General features: G+C 43.9%; 1 protein-coding gene across 3 annotated transcripts in view; it reads right to left on the bottom strand.

Moving 5' to 3' along the window:
* Positions 1 to 1207: 1207 nt before the first annotated feature.
* KIZ (kizuna centrosomal protein) overlaps positions 1208 to 22126 on the bottom strand; it is a 129936-nt gene continuing 109017 nt past the window's right edge. For all 3 annotated transcript variants that reach the window (XM_045078464.1, XM_045078463.1, XM_013057048.2), the window contains 4 exons: positions 16769 to 16873; positions 13794 to 13890; positions 3722 to 3765; positions 1208 to 1357 (listed from right to left, as the gene is read on the bottom strand). In XM_045078464.1, the coding sequence (XP_044934399.1) occupies positions 1254 to 1357; positions 3722 to 3765; positions 13794 to 13890; positions 16769 to 16873 (350 nt within the window). In that variant the 3' untranslated portion in view covers positions 1208 to 1253. The remainder of the gene's footprint in view (positions 1358 to 3721; positions 3766 to 13793; positions 13891 to 16768; positions 16874 to 22126) is intronic.

Below are 22126 nucleotides of genomic sequence, written 5' to 3'. Positions count from 1 at the left end.
TGTGATTCTGACTTGCATTTCCCTGTTGACTAATGATGTCAAGCATCCTTTCACATGCTTATTCGTCATTTGTATATTTTCTTAGGAGCAATGTCGATTCGGATCCTTTGCTCATTTTTAAATTGGCTTAGTTTTCTTTTTGTTATTGAGTTATAAAAATTCTTTATATACTCTGGATACAAGTCTCTTTTTAAATATATGATTTGCAAATATTTCTCCCATTCTTTTCGCCTTCCTGATAGTGCTCTTTGCAGCAAAGAGTTTTGATTTTGGTAAAGTCCAATATATCTGTTTTTCTCTGTTAAGGGCCTTTGATGTCATAACAAAGAAACCATTGCCTAATGCAAGGTCACAAAGATTCACAACTATGTTTTCTTCTATGAGTTTTATAGTTTATCTCTTACATTTAGGTCCTTCTTCCACTTTGAGTTAATTTTGTATACAGTGTGAACTTCATGCTTTTGCAGGTGGCTATCTAGTTGTCCCAGCACACTTTGTGGAAAAGATCATTTTCTTCCCATCAAATGGATTGGTGTCTTTGTCAAGGATTAAGTGACCATAGATGTTAGGATTTATTTCTGGATTATCAATTCTAGATTATATATAAATTGATATTTCATTGATCTATATGTCTATGCCAGTCCCACACTGTCTCAATTACTAGTTTTTTTTTTTTTTAAGGTTTTATTTATTTATTTGACAGACAGAGATCACAAGTAGGCAGAGAGGCAGGCAGAGAGAGAGAGAAAGAGAGAGAGGGAGGAGGAAACAGGCTCCCTGCTGAGCAGAGAGCTCGATCGATCCCAGGACCCTGGGATCATGACCTGAGCTGAAAGCAGAGGCTTTAACCCACTGAGCCACCCAGGTGCCCAATTACTACAGTTTTTAAGTAAGTTTCAAAATTGGGAAGTGTGAGTACTCCAATTCTGGTGTTCTTTTTCAAGACTGTTTTAGTTATTCTTGTTCCCTTGGATTTCAATATGAATTTTTGCATCAGCTTGTCAATTTATACAAAGAAACCAACTTGAATTTTGATGGGCATTTCATTCATCACTTTGTTTTTTGATAGCACTTCAAATGAATATGCTAGTTTATGTTTATGTACAGAATTTTGCTCCAGTAGCAATGTGGTCCCAAGTTTTCCCATAAAACAATTAGAAAGCTTAACAACACATGTTTATTTAGGATATCACATACAAACACAGGGTTTTAGTTTGTTTAATGACTTTATTTCCAACAGTTGTTACTGCTTATTAGTCATAAAAATCATCAAAATCATCAGCGGATGTGTTATGGTTTCTAGGACGTAAAGCAGCTTCAATTTCTGAGTTACTGTCATCAGACTCACCCCAGAAGGCTGGAAGAGAAAACCAGACAGTAATAGTATCTCTCCATCTAAACAGCTGGACTTCATCAGCCAAATAGTTTAATCAGACAGGACCACTGGCCTGCAAAAGACCTACTAGGGACAAGGAGGGACGAACCTGACAGATGCATCTGGAATGCGTGTCAGTACAGCACTCATTCGCACATTTCAGTGTGTTCTATGGAAAACACTGCAGAATATTTCCTTCCTTTTTGTTGTGCCCAGAACCTTGCTGCAGGATGGGTCTTTAAGGCCAGGATTACCATGGAAGCAGGGTTTGCTGGGTGTTTCGTCAGGCCTGGGACTGCCTCAGCTCAGTTGCTCCTGCCCTTTCATCTCCTCTGGTCTCCACAAGAGCAAAGGGGAGAAGGGAAGGCACAGGGGAAGAAGAGCATGAGTTGTGTGCTGAGACCAGGTTGTGCGTGCACATGGTTTACTTGGGAGGTGATCCTGGGAACCACGGGAGAGGCTAGAAGAGCAATGCAGGAAGAAAGGAAACCAACGGAGGGTGTGTTCATGAGGGGGCGGGCAGGGCACAAGGGGGCCCAGTCCTATAGGGCACCCTCTGAGAGACCAGAACTTCCCTCAAACTGTCTCAATAAAGAGTAAGGAGCTGGGGTTATTTACTGACCAATTTCCTCTTCTCATTGGGGGTTATTCTCAAGTAGGAGATCCACTCCCTGGCACTCTGGGCGGCCCTGTAGGGGCTGGGCATGCTCCCATGGCCAGACAAAGCCCTCAGGCAGATGAGCACTGCCTACGGCCACCAAAGGCCACAAGCGTGCCTATGAACTGCACTGTGATCTCCAAGTTGGCCAGTCAGGATGTGGGGAGGACACTGTCTGCTATACTGACCATCTCCATGACCACTGATATCTCTGCTGTACTCACTGCCATTCTGTGGTGACTTCTTATATCCAGTCCCATTTCACCCTTTTCCTACCTTGGAAAGCCTCCACCTACTGAGCAAACAGGTGGAAACTGGTCCCAATCGCAGCATTACAGGGTGCTCAAGCTACCAGTCCCACCCAGGTTGTTGGATTCACACCCATGCTCTTGATCACAGGCCACCCGGGAAGGGGGTCTAAGCTGATATGAGCAGAGCAAGCCTAAGCTCCACAGGAGACATGCCATAGTGCTGGCCTGCGAGGTGGGGGAGAGTCTCCCTGTGGGCTGGGGGTTCAAAGCTGAATAAGAACTCAAGGTGCTAAGGAAAAGGGAAAAACCGCATGAGCAAAGGCACAGAGGAACAAGTGTGGTATCCAGGGACACCACATTTTCCTATGCTTCTCAAAGATTGGGATTTTTAAAAATTCAAGGTCTGTGTCAACCCTACATCAGGCAAATCTATTGGCACCATTCTTCAACAGCATTTGTTCACCTTGAGTCTCTGTGTCACATTTTGGTAATTCCTTCATTATTTTAAACCTTTCTGTTATTATTATACTTCATAGAGGGACCTGTGATCAGTGATCATGACTTGCTGAAGCTCAGATGATGATTAGCATCTTTTAGCAATAAAGTGTTTAGTTATTTTTAAAGTATTTTAAATTAATGCTGATTAACATTTTTATAGGCATAATGCTGTTGTACACTCAAGAAACTATAGTATAGTGTAAATACAATTTTATAGGCACTGGGAGACCAAAATTTTTATTTGGCTTTATTGCAGTGGTCTAGAATCAAATCTGCAATACCTCCAAGGTATGCCTTATATTTGGAAAAAGCTGGTTGTGACCTGACCCGAAGAGGACAAGACCTTGGAAGGAACACAGCTGGAAAGTAAGGAAGGGCCAGACCACAAAGGGATCAAATTAGAGACTCTATCCTGCACCTAGTGGAGGGCACTAGCAATTTTTAACTAGGAAAGTAAGAAGGCTCAGTGAAGTTTTAGATGCTGGTAGCCAGGTCGAAGGCATTCAGGACTTGGGGAGGGACTGGATGTGAGGAAACCAGTTAAGGAGCCCTGTCATATAATGAGCAGTGGGTACTTGTGGGGCATTAGCTGTGAGATTGGGGAAAGAGGCAAAAAATATTTCACAGGTAGAATATACCAATGTTGGCAATCAGTTGGATGTGGAGGCCAGGATACCATGCAAATTCATACTTGTGAATTAGAACGCTAAGCCACTGTGGCCCAGTGGCACCCCCATATGTCGTCAGGTCCCAGCCCTGTCACTGAAGAACTGTGCCCCGAGCAGACCCTCCGATCCCCTCAGAGACTATGCCACCCTGGGGAGGGCTGCAAGGGCCCCCTGTGATCACAGGCACCCTCAAAGCCCTTACGTGAGGGTTCAGAAAACAGATAAAAGGTGCCCAACAACTCTCAGTAAAACACGAAATGAATTCTCTTACCTTTAGACTCTAAAGTGGTAGGTAGTTTCTTTTCATTTTCATGCCTGAAAAATAAAGAAATAGCCTAAGTCCTGAAAAAATAGTCCTATCAGACTGATATTTTTGCAATGAGCACATGAGCGAAGTCCGTGTGATGCACTGAAAGGCCAGGCATTTTATGCGTGCTCCCCACGTTTTGGGTTTTGTTTTGTTTTTAAGATTTTGTTTATTTGTTGGAGACAAACAGATACAGAGAGAAAGATAGAGAATGAGCAGGGGAAGCGGCAGAGGGAAAAGGAGAAGCAGTCTCCTTGCTGAGCAGGGAGCCTAATGTCGGGCTCGATCGCAGGACCCCATATTCTCCAAGTCTTAAGAGCAAGAAGAAAATGTTAGGACTATGGTGGCCAGAGGTATTTGCCATGGTGGGTGGGTCGCTGTTGCGACAGCATCATAGGGTCTCTGAGTGTGTTCCGTGCTGGTTCTTCAGAGACCAGGTCAGAATGCTCCTGTGGGCACGGCTTGTAGCATTGGACAAGGAGCCCACAGGCAGTGAGGCAGAGCACGGACTTCCTGTTGACAGCCCTCTCAAAAACAAGAACGGGCAAAGTTTTGGTACTTTGAGACAAGCTAAAAGTAAAATACTTGAGAAATGTAAGTATTCTGGACACCAGTGTGTAGATTTCTAGGTATCCCATGCACAAAATGCTAATACTGAGTAATGTGCTCCTGCCAAGGTATTCACTGGCATCAGATTGATAGACTGTTTCATTAAAACAGATTCCGTCCAGGCTTTTAGATGAGTAAAATGAAGAATACAGACCCCAATGTGCATGGTCCCTGCTCAGGGTTAGAACCCCAGTTCCCCTGATATAGGAAACCTTGTAAACTCACCTTCCCCCTCCCTATGGTTAACCTATGCTTAAAAACCTGCTGTTGGCCGGAGCTGCCATAATTTATGGATTTGGTTGGTTTCTTTTTCTGTAGAATAAGCTCCACTCACGTATCATTTTTCTGGGTTCAAAATCTGCCAACACTCCCTTTAAACTTGGTGCCTGTTCCATGATCTGCCATGACCTCAGCTGCCTGCAACTATTTCCCCATGGGCCAGCTCTGTGGCCATGAAATAAGGCCTGGCACTCACCAGCAGTCACAGAGGTGGCAGGGAAGGTGGCTGCCATCCACATGGGTCCATCTGACATGAAGTACTAGCCCCCTCCCCACCCCTAATACACACACACACACACACACACACACACACACTCTAAATGCAACTACTGGGTTGGGTGTTGTCTACTGTTTACCTACTTCCCATTTCATACGGACACTGGTCCAGATGGCGGGGCAGAGGTGGATTTGACAATGCTGGTGGTACAGAGAGGCTAATTTTCGAGGTGTAGTCCAAGTAATGAGAGTTGCAGGGGAAGAGGGCAAGAGTGCCAAGGGCTGGGAGAACCTGGAGCACAGGGTAGGTGATGGGTGCCTGCAGGGCACCTCCTGGATCCTGCTTTGAAAGCTGGAGTGGACCTCACAAGCCGTGATGGAGAAGGAGGATGTGGTAGGGTGTGGTAGTGGGGAACCCCTGGAAAGAACAAGGGCACTATGGCCCCCACCACTTCTCTGTGCTCCAGAAGTATGTCCAGTGCTCATGTGCTAGCTCTACTTGGATGCTTCCAAAGTTCCTTGTGGTCAACATGCCCATCCATTACCAAATTCACAATCTCCCCAGTGTGGTTCACTTCCCCTGCTGGGCCAGGCCCCTCCTATCTCAGCCAACAGCACCTGGACCCTCTGTTCCCTCCCCAACCCCTTCCACTCCTCTGCCCTCCTGCACCCAATCAGCCCTTAGGTCCTGCCAATAGGCCTCCCAGTACTTCGTGAAGTCCTTGCTCTTCCCTTTGCACTGTTGCTACCCAGCCAACTACACCAGCATCTCTGCCTACACTTTGTAACCACCCCTAGTACGTGATGCCACAAACAGTCCATTTTCCACTCAGAAGCAAGAGTGAACTACAGTCCATTTTCCACTCAGAAGCAAGAGTGAACTCGTCAAAACACAAACCTGATCACTCCACTTCCTCACTAAAGACCCTTGATGCCTTCCTGTTGTTTTTGGGCAAAAGCCCTAAATCCTGAACAGTACCTCCAAGGCTGATCCCCAGACTTGGTTGGGTCCTTCTGCTACAACCTCCCCATTGCTCCTCTCCTGCACCACCGCCACGATAGTAATCCTCATCCAAGTTGCCACTTCACAAGCATCTGTGTAACGAACACATGTGTGATCACGCCCCCTCCAGAGTATGAGCTCTGTGAGGGCACAGACGCTACCTGTTTGGCTCAGGGTAACCCAGTGCTTTGCACTTAGTGGATGCTTGGGGATTATGTGTGGAATGAAAAGAGGAACCTCACTAAGAGCAGGGCCCTACTTAAAGACACCTGACCAATATGTGCTGATATGTGCTGACAAAGCATTTGATTTGCAGGTTTCTGCTTATGGGATTTCAGAATCAGATTTAAGTTTCTTATTGGAAATGTGCAAGAAATATGTTGCAGAACTAAACTTGTGTGGTTCACCTACTGAGAAAGGTGGAAAATGCCTCTAGGTGTTTCCTACTCCATCCCCACATCTTTGGGGAAATTATTTTTCCCTGGAGGAAGCCATCTCTACATGCCACAAAGTGCGTGACACCCCAAAGTTGATCTGAATTGCACAATTCTTCAGGTCAACGTTTCTTTTGGAGCTATACCTAACATGTAAAGCTCAGATGAGGCCCAGGGGCATGGTGGGAGAACATTCCCCAGAACTAGATATAGCCAATTTGTCTAGCTACTACAGCAAATTAGAGACAAAACATTTTCAGTTTGGAAAGCAGAAAAAAATGGAAGAGTTAGTCTTACAGGCCATGAGACAGGGTCACCATAGCTTGTCACACATGCTTGGAACCGGACTGCTTCATCTTCCCTGAGAGAACGCAAGTAACATTTCCGTCTTATAATGCCCAGGTTAGCAGAGGTTTGCCTTAATGAGCCAGAGAGCAAACGCCTTGGGCGTTGTGGGCCATCTGGTCTTAGTCACAACTGCTCGCTTCTGTGGTTGTGGCATGACAACAGTTGTGAACAATGTGTAAACTGGTAGACACGGCTGTTACAATTCAACCTCTACAGGCAGGCACTACAATTTGAATTTCCCAGTACTTCTGGGTGTCATGCAACATTATTCTTCTTTGGATTCCTCCCAACCATTTAAAAATATAAAAACCACTCTTAGCTAGCTGGCTGTACAGGACCAGGCGGCGGGCAGGCCCGGACTTTGCCTTGGGGCCACAGTGCACCAAGCCCGTTGCACGGGTGATGCGTGCCATACTTGCAGCCCATCAAAGGGCCTGCCTTTCCCCTGCAGTCTTCATGGTAACTCCTGGGATCCAAGACAGCAGACTTGACTATTTCCCATGGTTAGACTTTAGACTTTGCTTTTAAATGCTGCAGATTTTCCCAGTAGGTTTGGCAATTTCTCCCCTTAGCTGTACAGTAAATACCATGTACCCATGAAGGGGAGGTTCAATTGTTAACCTTCTGCCATACTGGCCTCATCACATAGCTTCCCTCTTTCTATCCAGCAAGCTATCTTATTTGTGATGAATTTCAGTAATTGTTTATAAATCCCCTGTCGTTGATAAATCAGATTGGGGAACTCAAGTCAAAGTCACTTTTGTGTTCATCCTTGCTAAACTTGAGACATTAAGGTTGGCCACGGTCTTAATAGGTTACAGTCTGAGAGCAGCACCTGGCACTACGTATGCAATCATGGCAACACACAGAGTACTAAAGAAATAGTTGAAATTATGGGTGCCGACTGTCCATTTTATAGCAGTACAAGGCTAATGTAGCTAGAAATAGTTACTTAATCAGATTAACACAGTCAATATCAACACAGTTAGATGGCAAGGTCTATTGTAAACATGAAGTTTTGCTTTGTGGAACCAGCAAGTACAGTAAAAATGAGCTATGGAAAGCCTATGAGTTTCTAGGAAATCTATTATTAAATTATAGCAGGGCATTTATGGTTTGATTATCAATCCAGCACTTTCACTGTCTAGGTGGTGGGGCCCGGGAGGCTGAGCGGGATGTGTCTCAAGACACACAGTGCTAGCAGATGGAGGGGACGAGGTGGGGCAGAGCTCCTCCTGGCTCACAGATACTTCCCAAAGGCATGCATTGCAAAGACCTTTCCCCACAGGAACCGGTGAAAAATTGTCACACAGTAGGGTGGGGAGAACCTACGTTGGTACTGGTCCCTATCCCAGTGTTGGACTGCTGATGGGATACAGTGCCAGCTCTGGGGCCAGAGAGCCTCTGGCCACCCCCCATCCCCAGCCCCCATGCCCAACTCTGCTCCCTGTGTGGCCCTGGGTAAGTTCCCTACCTCTCTGAGCATCTGTTTTCTGTCCGCAAAATGGGGGTAGTTAGGTCTTCCTTGCATTGTCCTGGTCAGCTTTGAGACAATCACGCTCAACAGCCTGGGAGCAGTAGGTCTCAGGGGGTGGCCCTGCCACACATTTACAGCTTTTGGGTGAACAAGGGCATGTGCTTGGTTTAGTGATGTGCAGTCATGGGGTCTAAGTGGAGGTGACAGGTCCTCTGGCACAGTGGCTAAGGAAAGGGAAAGTCTGGGGACAGACTGAAAGGCAACAGGCCCAAGATGCATGAAGTCTCCTCTCTGAGGAGCCTGATGGATGGGACGGGGAAGAGACTAGGCAACTGCCTCTGCTGGGCCTGGTACATGCAGATGGGCCAAACCTCTCCTCTGCAATGGGCTGTTCATTCGTTTGCTCACTCACTCATTCACTCTCTCATAAATCCCGTACAGGTGACACTATACATCAGCTCTGTGCTAGGCCTGCAGCCACAAGCAAGACACATTTCACCTCTGCCTGGGCCTCTCATGCTTCATTGGGGAGACAGACAGCAAAATAAGAACTGTGACATCAGCCAAAAAAGGCAACTGCAGGGTGGGCCAAGAATTGACAGCAGCAGAATTAGGGGGCAACAGCCAAGCCCCTAACATGTGCCAAGAGCCTACAAGCCCTTGTCAAATTCAGGGCCAGGAGCCAGACATCCTTTCTCCAACAGACAGGATGGCAGTCAGGTAAGGATTCCAGGAAGCCACTCAAAATGTGTACACCCAGTGTGCTTCCTGGAAGCCAAATGTAGAGTGTGTGAGCAGAGTGTACACAGTCAAAGTTGACTGTAAGAGTCTCCCTTGGGAAACATGCAAGTGCACATGGCCTTTCCTCTTCCACATGCTTGTGCAGAGACCTTTGTGGAAAGCTCCCTGTGGAAAGGGTACATGATGCCACCCAGAGGTGAGAACATCTAAGACAAATGCCCAAGTGAACAGTAGAGCTATATACAGATGTTCACACACTCAGCAAGTTCTATGGTTTTTGAGCACTGGTGGCCAACAAAATCTCCCCAGGCCCTAGTGAGGAGCTCACAGTGGGGGCAAGGTACCTGCAAATGGCTACCACCCCTATGTTACAGATGATGCTAGAACTAGCCATGGTGCCACACCAGGGGCATATTGTATGACCAGCTCCTCTGCTTAGGAAACTTTTAGAAAGTTAATAGTTAAACCTTGACAGTCTAGTGGGCATTGGCCAGGTGAAAGAGTGGGGCAGAAACATTCCAGCAAAAGAGCAAGACTAGAAGCTGGTGCATATGATGCAGCAGGTTGTATGAGGACATGACATGAGGCTGTCCAGTGGGCATAGGGCACGTGGGAACAGGCTGGGGGGCACTGCAGATGATGGTACACGTGGTACTTGAGTGGGGCCATGGGAAGAGGAATCTGGAAAACAGTCAGTCCTGGGGGATATCCCAATATTAGTAACACAATGACTTTCAACCTCATGGTCAGTATCATTGCTTTAACGGAAAAATGTGTCCACAGCCTGTTAACAAACTACCCAAGTTACTGTGACTTTGAGGTCATGTCAGCAGAGTCTGGCAATGAGACTCTTAGGATGGATCCTGCCGAGGGCAGGGTGTATGGTCGTGGGGACAATCGGGAGGGTCTCCTACTGGGAAGTGCCCTTCTGGTTCTAGGCTCTTACTTTAAGACTGAAAATAACTAGTAAGAAGATGTGATCTATAGGGGTGCCTGGGTGGCTCAGTGGGTTAAAGCCTCTGCCTTCAGCTCAGGTCATGATCCCAGAGTTCTCGGGGAGGTCTCTGCTCAGCAGGGAGCCTGCTTTCCCCCCTCTCTCTCTGCCTGCGTCTCTGCCTACTTGTGATCTCTGTCAAAAAAAAAAAAAATAAATAGAATTAAAAAAAAAAGATTAAAAAAAAAGGTGTGATCTATAAACCGACTTCTAATTCTAATGATTTGACTGTTAGCTAGAATTGGTATTAAAATGTCTCAAACTGCATCTTCGGCTAGAATTTTTCTTAGAGAAGACATATACTTCTGAAAAACAGAAGGCATGAAATAATTCAGTAAGAAAAAAACCCCCACAGGTATGCCAACAAATCTTGGTAAACAGTAATTTCAAGTTTTCTTAAGAGCAGACGGAAAGCAGACACACTTTTAATTTGACAAAGCCCGAGCGCCCCCTGATGGTTAGCCAGGGGCCCTGCAGCAGATGCCTTTTTTTTTTTTTTTTTTTGTAAAGCTGCCTGTAGAGGGTCAACTTGTTAACTCCTTCCCTTCAGCTAGTCAAGCAAGGGACTGGCTCTTCCATGCTCTGTGTAGAAAAAATAAAGTATGTGGGTTTGTGAGAAGAAACATGGAGGATATTTAGGCAGCTGCTTATTCAATGGCATTTAAGGAGAATGTAGATTTGTTTAGCCAGAGACGGGGAATGGGGACTTTAATAGGAGAGCCTAAAGGACTTCCAGAAAAACTGCATTTTTATTTCACTGGTACTGATTCCTTGTGATCTTTGTATTAGCCCAAGGGAAAATGGCACAGTGACCAGGCAAGAAGAGAGATCCCAGGGTCCCCACCAGAGCATCAGCTGCAACCTGGCGCCCTCCACTGGCCACGCGTGTGGCTGCAGAATGCCACCCACAGTGGCCCTGCCAGGGTGCTGCGCCTGGGTGACTTCTGCTACCTTTCCCCCAGGCAATTATGTTGCAAGCACACATCCTTTTCTTCCCGTAAAATGTTATCTCGATCTGGCCAGTAAACTGAAGTTATACACGACAGGCTGTTGAAATATACTCTCCATTGAATAAATGGATCCCGGAGCGTGAAAACTGCTTCCTGAGGAAGGTAAAGCGAGACAATGTTTGCAGAGGAGAGGAAGCTCTGGCATGCACCCCTGAACAAAAGGGAACAAGTGGTCTTTACTCGGAGAACGGCTTCCTATTAGGACTCACTCCTTCGTACATTATGCCTTTCATCCCCACTCAACCACAAAATGATTTTGCTGAAGCAAATACAATGGTAGAAAAAGATTTACACTGAAAGAATCTTTAATAATAAACTGTTGCCGATCTGCCTACTTGCCCGTGATTTATAATACAATAAACATCGGATTCTATTACGGCTCATGCACTGAAGCTGCTGCTCTGAAAAACGGAATATGAAAGCACCCAGATCCCACCACCATCACAATGAAATGAGCATGTATAAATGTGCTAAGAGTATCTCTTTGCATCTTTTATAGCTTGTGTGTATTAATCTGTAACGCTTATTAAGAAAGTCATTGCTATGCAAAGCAGCACCCAATCCCTTTCTCAGGCTTTTCAACAGAGTGCACTGTTTAGCCAATAGGACGGACCCTCTGGACCTCATTCTGCATTCATCACAGGCAACATTTGCACAATGTATCTCTCAAAGGCGGCTGAAAAGAAGGCCTTAATACTCATGTAAACAACTGCAAACCAATTACTTAATGAATCAGGCCCACACATAATGAGGTGCAGACAAAGAGCTATAAATGCATTTTTGCACCCAAGCCGCTGCTTTAAAGTAAAATCCCTCAGCTGTAGTTTGGGCTTAACTAGCACATCATAATTATTGTCTCTAGGACATCAGAGGAAGCCATTTTTTTTTTTAAGGTCCAGCAGGGTCTTTTTTTTTTTTTTTTTTTGAGGTTGCTCATCAGCTCGCTGACAAAATAGAGCAAAGAAGAATTTTTAAAAGTGCTACAGCAGCACCGCACTGTTATGTTTATTCTCAAGTACTGGGTTTCGAGACCACTTGTAAAAGCAATAAAGCACGAGGAGTGACTGCAGTAAGTGGGATCCTTAAATGTAAGCCTCTAAGAAATTTCAGTGAATCCAGGCACAAACCACAAACCTAGAGCTCTCCAAAGCCCAGGATGCTGTACTAACACCACCAAACCCAGCACAGCAACCACACCATGACATACAGCACACCGAACCCACACACTCAACACCCAGGCCTTTTCCTCACTGGATCATTAGTAAGGGTCTAGAACCAAAGATTCCTTGATTTTTCCCACCTCCTTAAAGGGGGGTGATAAGATGACTTGTAATTTATTTAGAAAAATAATTTCACGTAGGAACGATACGTCCTTGCTTCAGAATGAAGGGGGAAGAAAGTGTGAATTTACTTTAGTAACATACAGACACAAGACTTAGTTAATGTTCTTGGGGCCCAGCTGCTTTCTAAATGTATTTTAAAACTGCCTCAGGTGTGTATACCTATAAAGACAAGTTAAAGAAGAATTGAGCTTTTTTTGTGCCCTTAAGATATAATAGAAAAGAGCACTTCTAACAAACTTTTTTAAAAATTTCTTTTCAGCTTAACAGAATTCATTGTTTTTTGCACCACACCCAGTGCTCCATGCAATGAGTGCCACTTCTAACAATCTTTAAGAAATGGTAATAGGATGCCCCGAAACTACCTGTAGAACTCATTACCTTTAAAATTTCCTTTAGAAGGCCCAGAATTGAATTTACAGTATAACCCAAAAAATATAACACTTTAGCACTCTTCCTGTTCCATGATTCATTTCCTCCCACTTCCTTCAAAAACAAGGACGAAAACCCAGGTATTACAGATGCTAATTTCTGAGAACTACATGAGTGATTTTCTAAAATTGAACTTGCCAGGTTTCTAAATGAACGATCTAATTTTAGAATGTCATTTCAAGATATTCTGAGTCCTAAAAATATCACATTTTTTTTTGTTTTTACAATGTTTTTCAAAATAAAAGTGAAAACATTTTAAAAATACTAGATTTCTGGATCAAATCATTTTATCTTATGGGACATTTTATCTTATGGGACATTAGATATGTAAAGTTTCTGTTTTAAAATTTCATCAGGGTAAGAAGTTAATTAAAAAGTAACCCAATCATCTAAAGGACATCGCATAAATGAGAACTGTTATCACAAAAGGAAATTTGTGCAGTTTTAAGCAACATGCAGCCCAAAGCCAAAACGGTAGGTATCTCCTCAGACAACTGCTTCTGTCCCCACTGATAAATTCTTTTTGACCCAATGCTACCGCATGGTCAGTATTTCATGTTGGAGACAAATCCAGCACACAACTCACCAACTCACATATTGTTGCCTGGAAAACTTACGAGAAGGGCTACATTTTCCACAGATGTGAAAGTATAAATTTTGTTCTTTATGGACAATAAGCAGGGAAGTTGCAGGAAAGGAAAGGGTAACCCAGCCCAAAGGCTTGGTGAAAAAGAGGAATACGAAAACAAATCCCAGGCAATTGCCAGTATATATGTCAGCCGCCTCAGGAAGAAGAAACAGGCCACTTTATTTCTTTTAAGGCCCGATGTTTTCTCTCTGCCCTTTTCCGACACCCTTCATTGTGTGGTCTCTAAGCAGCCCTACTGCGAGCAGCTGTAGACGCTAATTTGTGGTTCACTGAGGTGTCAATTGAGTCTTAAACCAACGAAACAACAGCTGCAAAACAATGCTTGGCTCTGGTGCAAATATTTTCAAAGGTAGACTGAAGTTTCTACTGTTATTTCAGATCAACAAAACCCCAAACCGTAACCTTCCCTTGAGTCACACAACAAAATAATATGAGTTTCCATTCATTACAGAGTGACATTTCTCATCTTGTCGACGCTGTTCAGAAAGGCTTTCACGACTTTACCTTGACAAAGGACTTCCTTTGCTCGATGAAAAACTAGCCTCCGACACGATTTTGTTAGTTGTCTTTGTCTTGAATGTCCCACTGCCAATGTTCAAACCTGTGATAAGCACAAATGTGGAGAGTGAGTGCCGGTCGCCACACAGCGAAGAAATGCAATGAATGGAGCAGCAGCCGCACAATAACTTTGGTGAAACAAACGTTGACGGGGCTTGATGCTGTTCAAGCCACAGAAGGCAAAGGAGCTTCTCAGGCAAGGAACACGTTGGCAGCATACTGAAAGGAAGTGTGTGTGTGTGTGTGTGTGTGTGTGTATTTGTGGTGGTGGGGGGATGTTTCTGGGACAAACTGAAACCAAAAAAAAGTAAAAATCACTCAAAGAGCTCTATTTTAAATGACCAAGACACACAAGTACACACATGGATCTCTTCCCTGGCACTAAGCACTGATAATCCACCTTGTTGTAACATGTGGACACGGGCAGTGAGAGATCACCAAAACGATGGGTGCTGGGAACCAGGTCTCAGAAATCACTGACACCCCAGGGTGACAGTTACCCCTCTGTCAAATCCTCTTTTTCCCATCTTGTAGAGAAGAATGAACCTCGATTGAAAGCCATCAAGGCCACTCTTTACCCAGCATGAAAAGGTTGATGGGAAGATGCACAATCTACCTCTTCCCTGGAGAGGGGGGACCAGACCATCCCCACAGGGCAGGCCTGACCCCCTACCTCCTGGGTGCCCTTGGAAGTGTCGGCTACCAGTCTGATTCTGAACTGGTGGTCACTAGTATCATGGATGGAGAGTGCACGGGCATCGCTGGGAAACGCACCGGCCGAGCTTCTGACCTCCTACTTGCTCGCCTCACAGAACCTCCATAGCCAAGTGATGTGCTTAACAAGGTGTCCACATTTGCCTGAAGAGAGTCCCCACATGCTTAAAAAGACGAGGTCTTTTCAGACATGAGAACAAAGGCACAAGGTTTAAGTGGCTTGCCTTCGTGACAGGTCCAGAGACACAGCCTAAAACATTTGACACAAAAAGTAACTGAAATCTGCACTTCTTCCATAGTTAGAGTTCAGGGTGCACACCCCTCCTACTATGTGTAACAAACTTGTGAGGTCTAACAGGGATGCATGGCTTCCATTTCCCTCTGCCCTCCCAGCCCACTTCCTGCTTTTCTTTGGAGCTCAGAGAAGTTCCTGGGATCACAGTGGGTGTGAATGTGAAAAAGTAATCATAACCAAAGGTAAAGCAAATGCTAGAAGCAGGATCTAACTACAACGAAAGCCAGGACCATGAGAAACACTTCTGTGATCCCAGTGCTAGAAAATCTGGACACTTGCAAAGCAAACAGCATCATTTTGCTGAATGTAGGGGTGCCTAATGATACAACCTATCACTTCACTTACGAATAGGTTAATCAATGGATATACTAGTTATTACTATATAAATAGTACCAAGCCACTTGATATACATGCTATAATTTATGTCAAATTTACTTATCCTTTGAACCTGTCCAATGAACTATAGCAAATATACTTACCACAAACAGATTTGTGGAGTCATCTTCCAAATGTGTTGTTTGCTAATGGGCTGTACTGCTCTGAGAGAGGCCTCACCCTCTTGAGGCCCCATTTGTAACACGAGGGGTTAGAGAAATACTTTCTAAGATCCCTCTGGACTCTAGTTCTGTGACTCAAATGTGAAGAAGGTGATGAAAAGCCCAGTTGAGGGTTCACAAGTGTTGTATCTTTCCAAAGTGCTAAAGACTTCCACCAGGGTAGGGGTCCTGCTTTCTACAGCAACAGACAGCATGGTCTCATGTTTGTGGAGATGAGGTCACCATCACCAATGCTCTTCGAGGACTTTTCTCTCACAGGTGCTGTGCTGGGCATTTAACCTGCAGTGACTCACTGCATCCTCAGAACAACCAAAATAACTGAACTTTGCAGCTACTGATTCTAACACTAATATTATCTAGGAAATAGCTCCCCAAAGACAAGTGAAGTCTGAACCACTGAAGTACGTCCCTCCAAAAAAAACAGTCTGTCTCATGAGATGACTGGGAAACCCGGATGTGGATTGGGAATTACGTGATTAAAAAAAAAATCATTATTCCGGTAGGTGAAATTAAGACATGATTGTTTATATAAAAATAAGAAAGTCATTAAAACATACTTTAATGCATTTACTTTCTCAAAGGGAGCTGAGGTGACTCATACTAAAAAAAAAATGTGTAATAAGAGAAAAACCACTAAGAACAATAAAAATACAATAACAGAATGTATGAAAACAAAGAAAATTACAGTTCCAACAAGGGGTGCCTGGGTGGCTCAGTGGGTTAAAGCCTCTGCCTTCAGCTCAGGTCATGATCCCAGGGTCCCGGGATTGAGCCCTGCATTGGGCTCTCTGATCAGCAGAGAGCCTGCTTTCCTTCCTCTGTCTCTGCCTGCCTCTCTGCATACTTGTGATCTCTCTCTCTGTCAAATCAATAAATAAAATCTTTAAAAAAAAATCCTATGTTGAAGGAACTATATTTAAGCTTAAAATTTAGTTTTACTGTGATTTAGAGTATTTTCATTTAAAGAGCTCCAAGTCCTCCAACATTCTGGGGAGGGAAGGTGGCCCAGCATGATGTTCCCATTGATGATTAAGAAACTGGGAAATGTAGGGAAGGGAAGGAATTGGGGGTATATCCAGTGGAGTTACTATCGCAACATCCCAGGCAGAATCTGAGGGTCTTTTTAGCTCTTTGTTGTCATGCTGGGAGCCAGCACATATCTAGGAGGGGGGACTTCTAAACTGTTATTCATTAAGAATTGAAAAAGTACTGGTTTAGTCTGACCTGGTAACAATTTGTTACAGAGCAATCCCCAGAAACCTTCCAAGGATGACCGCTCTCGCCTGAACACAGCACCAGTTGCCAGCCCAGGTCCCCCGGACACTGGCTTCAGGTGCTGAGTATGCCCTGCTTACCTGATAGCTGTAATACAGAAACATCTGCCTTTTGGAATCTGTCTTCAGTGTGATTTATATTATCCTGCAGGGTAGACTGCTTCAGCAACTGGTAGGCTTTTGTTTCTACAGATTTAAAAAAAGACACAGATAAGTGGATATCCACATGCAAAAGAATGAATTTGGACCCCTGCCTTATACCACACAAAAATCAATTCGAAATGGATTACGGACTTAAACACAAGACCTAAGACTATTAAATCCCTGGAAGAAAACACAGCAGAAAACTTTCAGGACATTGGACTTGGCAATGACTTCTTGGATGATACCATGGTGAAACCGAGTTGACAAAATTAAAAATGGACAAATGGAACTCTAACAAACTTATAAACTGTTGCATGTCAAAGGAAAAAAGTGAACATAGTGAAAAGGCAGCCTACAGAATGGGAGACAATGATTGAAATAACATATCTGATTAGCGGTTAATATCCAGAATATATAAGGAACTCCAACAACTTGATACCACCCAGTGAAAAGGTGGGGAAAGAACCTGAACAGACTTTCTCCAAAGAAGACATACAAATGGCCAATAAACACAAGAAAAGATGCTCAAAATCACAATCATTAGGGAAATGGAAATGAAAAACACAATGAGATAATCACATCTGACCCATGAGGATGGCTACTATCAAAAGAACGGAAAATAACAAGCATTATCAAGGATGCAGAAAAGTTGGAGCCCTGTGCACTACTGGTGGGAGTGTTTTCGAGATGGTGCCACCATTCTGGAAAATACTATCGAGGTTCCCCAACAAGTTACAAATAGAACTGCGACATGATCCAGCAATCCTACTTCTGAGTATATATTCAAAAGAACTGAAAGCAGGGTCTTGAAGAGATATTGGCACACCTGTGTTGCCTGCAGCCAAGAAACAGAAGGCACCCAAATGTCCATCAAGAGATGATAAGCAAAATGCAGCATAGACATACAACTGAATATTAAGAGCCTTTAAAAAGAAGGAAATCCCAACACATGCTACAACACAGATGAACTTTGAGGGCACAATGCTAAGTAAAATAAGCAGTCTGAAAAGAACAAATACTGTATGATTCTGGACATATGACATTCTGGACACTGACTATTGAAAGTAGTCAAAATGATAGAAACAGAAAGTGGAAAGGTGGTCACTAGGGCAGGGGAGAAGGGGAAGGGGAAATCAGTGTTTGGTGGGTATAGTAGTTCAGTTCTACAAGATGACAAAGTTTCAGGCAGCTGTCGCACAACGATGTGACTGTGTTGTATACTACTGAATTGTACACTTAACTTGGTTAAGATGGTAAATTTAATGTTATGTTTTTTTTTTTTATCACAATTAAAGAAAAAAGTAGAGTGACCAGACATCCCAATTTGTCCATGACCAATTCAGGTTTATGCCTATTGTCCCAGTATGACTATGAATTGAATCCCCTTCTGGAACAGTGACTTAGCTGGTCATCCAGACCAAATGTAGAGTGTTGGTAAAGTCTGGCTACTGACTGAAGAAAAAAAACCTATAAAAAACATTAGAACACTGATTGGATAGTTGATGATACTGATAAATTATTATTAATTGTTTTAGTTATGGGGAAAAAAAAGACATAAATACAAAATATTCTTTCTAATTTATTTATTTATTTGAGAAAGAGTGAGCGAAAGCATGAGAGTGTGGGGTGAGGGGTGAGGGGCGGAGGGAGAAGCAGACTCCTCACTGACCAGGAAGCCTGATATGGGGCTCAATCCTGGGACTGTGGGATCATGACATGATCCAAAGGCAGACACTTAACCAACTGAGCTACCCAGGCACGCCAATACAGAATATGCTACTACCCAGAGAGAAGTTTCTTAAATTCTTCCTATGATGTTAACACTGTTCAAATACATGCAAATTATTTTTTGAACTGTCACATTTTAGAAATTCTGAAAACAAACAAAAAACAATTTAGTTGAACCCAGGTTTCAAGATTCGAAGACCTGTTGTAGGAGTTTATCTGAAGCGGCCAAATTCCAGTCATTATTTGGAATGAAGCTGTAGTTAAGGCTCCACATCCTAGTAAAATGGTTTCTCTCTTCCCTGGGCCTTGCAGAAGTCACTAGAGGAACAAATTCAAGAGTCCAGCCCTGACTGCCTCGGTCTCCCAGGCCCTCTGCAGGCACTCCTGGCTCTAGAGGGCAACAAGGGCCGGGGAAAGGCTGGGTGAGGGCAGGAGGGCCAGGAAGACCAGCGGCCACAGGGTGTGTGAAGAGGCCGGCAGCTGAGAAAATCGAACCAAGACTTACTGTAGGGATGGAGCAAAGTCAGATGCCCCAGAGGGATCAGCAGCAGCCGGGACCTGGCCCAGGTCCACAGGACAGGAGGCCCTGAAGGGCTTCTAATCATGCCTGCTGCAAGTTACCTACCGTGGGAAGACTGTTGGGAACAACGACAAATAAAAGCTACGTAAAGGACGGGAGTGACATAACCTTTCCTGTCACCTCAGGTCAGACCAGGTATCAGGTCTCCAGGATACCTGAATGAAACCGATTGCACAGACATAACAAAAAAGGATCCATGGCTGTATCTTCAATACGGCCACAAAAATAAAAGGATTCCTGCTGTCAGCACCAGGGGCTTGCATTCCTGCGTTTGCTGGCTCCATTTAAGAACTTAACCATGAGCCCCTTATTACTGGATTAAAGCTACTGTCACACTGAAGAGTAAGAATATAACTTCTCTTGCCCTACTGAGAATCAATCAAGATAAAAATAAGTATTGAAAATGAGCATCATATTTTGGAACGCTAAATGATATATAATTAAAATATGTACAGATCAAAGACTCTTAACTCTGAAAATAATAACTTCTAAGGCAACATTTTTAAACACTGCTGGATTGTGAAATCAGTTTGGTGCATTGGAACCAGATTTGTGCAAAATTTAATACATAAAACACCAGATACAGTGCCTGCAGAATGTGTGTGTGTGTGAGTGCGTGCGTGCGTGCGTGCGTGCATGCATGCTGGCCTGGGACAGAAAGTGTTTCTTGCTGTTGATTAGTCTCATTGTCCTAGGATAGCTTCAATAGGATGGCATCATAATACTCTCCAATTAATCCTAATGTCCATATTATTTCAGAGTTGTAAGGTTATTTGGAGAGAGGTGAGATATTAATAAAATCAAAGACAAAGCCTCTGGATTCTAAGTAGGTAAAACATCACTGTAAAGGAGGGGAAAATGTACTGTTTTGTTTTTATTTTATAAAAACTTTCTAGCATTTAGGATCTAAGTCCAGAGCATAATGACCCTATGCTATTTCTGCATTCATTTACACTTAATTGGTCAAGGAAGAGATAAGCAAAGACAGACATTTAACAACAAGAAAACACAGAGGCTCCTGCCAGCTGGAGGCAGGGATTGGGGTTCCTCTCCTTTATTATCTTAAGGTAAATCATTTCACTCCAGTGAGCTGGCTCTCCTCCTGCTTCTCAGAGACCAGGAAGACATGTGCCTTTTATTTTCAGGAGAGGTTTTTTGTGAAAAATGGCAAGCTAGTAGTTAAAAGTAATTTCAGATTTGGGGGGATTAAATATTCCATCCAAATATTAAACAGTACTGATATTGTTACTGGTCTAAGTCTAGCAAGGGAGAAATGTGAAGTGAGTTCACTCTTAGCATTTAACTATTCTGGAAAGATCAGCCATTTCCATGTTCTACCTAGTTTCTGTCCTGGTTTTCTTTCCTTCTATTTTAAAATTGAGGTATAACTGAAATACAACATCATATTAGATTCAAGTATACCACATAATGATTTCAGCATTTGCATGCACTGTGAAATGATCACCACAGTAAGTGTAATTATCATCCATCACCTTAATAGTTACATATTTTTTTTCTTGTGATGAGGACTTTTAAGATTTACCCTTCCTTCCTTATTAAGGGACTTGGGCTCTGTAACTGGGCTGTAGCCTTTCCCTTCAAGGCTGCTCCAAGTCTGCTTTGAGAGAGAGCTCATGTCTCCTGTTCCATTCAACCAGAGCTCAACCCCCTTCCCAACCATGGATCCTCACTGGTATTTGATCCTTAAACCTTCTATGGGCCTTCTCTAGTAAGTCCCTGAAGCCCACCCGGATACATTTTATCTGCAGCTGCCCTGACCTGAATGATAGAGGGTTTTAGCAAAATCAAGCTGAGGACTGCTGGGCACATCACCTGCCCCATCCCCATGCATGATTCCTTCAATGGTTTAATGGCAAAGTGAAGCTTAAAAAGTAAAACGATTAAATGCATTCCCTTGGAGGAATAAACACTAGTGGAGAAAGGACCAGAGACACCAAAACAGCTAGAGGAGTTGGAACAGACTGTGCTTTTGGGCATCAGGAGGTCTGTGTTGGGGATCAGGTGCTCAGAGCTGGGTGTCACTCTCCCATGGAATGTCTACACCCTTATTTAGCCAGTAGAGCTGCAATAAACCACATATGAAGGACTGGGAGCTCACCCAAAAATGGTTTGGTGAAAAAAAAATAATCAGGAGAGGCTAAAGGCTGCATAGCCTGGGTTGAAATAGGGGAAGAAGGGTTCAGGTACACAGATACTGCAAACAGACAGGACAAGGCAGGACTGTAAATGTAGATGCTTTCTAGAGCCAAACAGGTACCACACACAAGGGACTCTGGCATGGTGGGAGTGGTGGGAAGGGGAGCCCTACAGCAGGCTGGAGAGCTCATGTCGCATCCAGAGAGGACAGCTGTTATCTGGAGACAGTCAATTGCTGCCAGGTGTAAAAGAGGGACAGACTTCTTGCCAGAATTCTATCTTTTTTAAAAAAAATAAAACCCTGCACAGGCCAAACAGAACATACCTGTAACCTTAGAACTTGAAGGTAGTGAGCAAGTTTTTCTGTGTTCACAAGAACCCTTAGAGAAAAAGTCCAGTCAAGGGATATAAGTTCGAGGTCAGGAAAAGCTTCCTCAGTTGAAAGTTGATTATGGGGGCAGGGGGTGGTGCTGCAAGAGCTGTGTGATTTTTAAATAGCCATCTGTATCAAAGGGACCAGGCTGCACAGTCTTTGGAGGAAAGGGTGCAGTTTTTGCTAGGGGTCTCCAATAATTCAGATATCCTCCTGGAATGGCTTAGAAGACTAGGATGTCAGCTTTATAAAGCAAAAAGGCAAAGCCACAGGCATGAGGTTTATGGCAACTCAGGCCCAGGCTTTTCTAAAAGGAAGGAAGGAAGGATCAGTAAAGAATCAGGCTGTTAAAAGTTGCACTGTGTTGCCCTGAAAATTCATAGTTATTTAATGATTGAACAAATCTAGAGGTTCAAGTTAGTACGTTTAAGCAAAGCTAATATGGTTCCTAGGGAAA

Source organism: Mustela putorius, unplaced genomic scaffold (assembly GCF_011764305.1).
Source record: "Mustela putorius furo isolate JIRA1106 unplaced genomic scaffold, ASM1176430v1.1 tig00000253_pilon_pilon_pilon, whole genome shotgun sequence".
Taxonomy (NCBI): domain Eukaryota; kingdom Metazoa; phylum Chordata; class Mammalia; order Carnivora; family Mustelidae; genus Mustela; species Mustela putorius.
The sequence above is the reverse complement of the archived record's forward strand: the minus strand, read 5'-3'. Positions and strand labels throughout refer to the sequence as shown.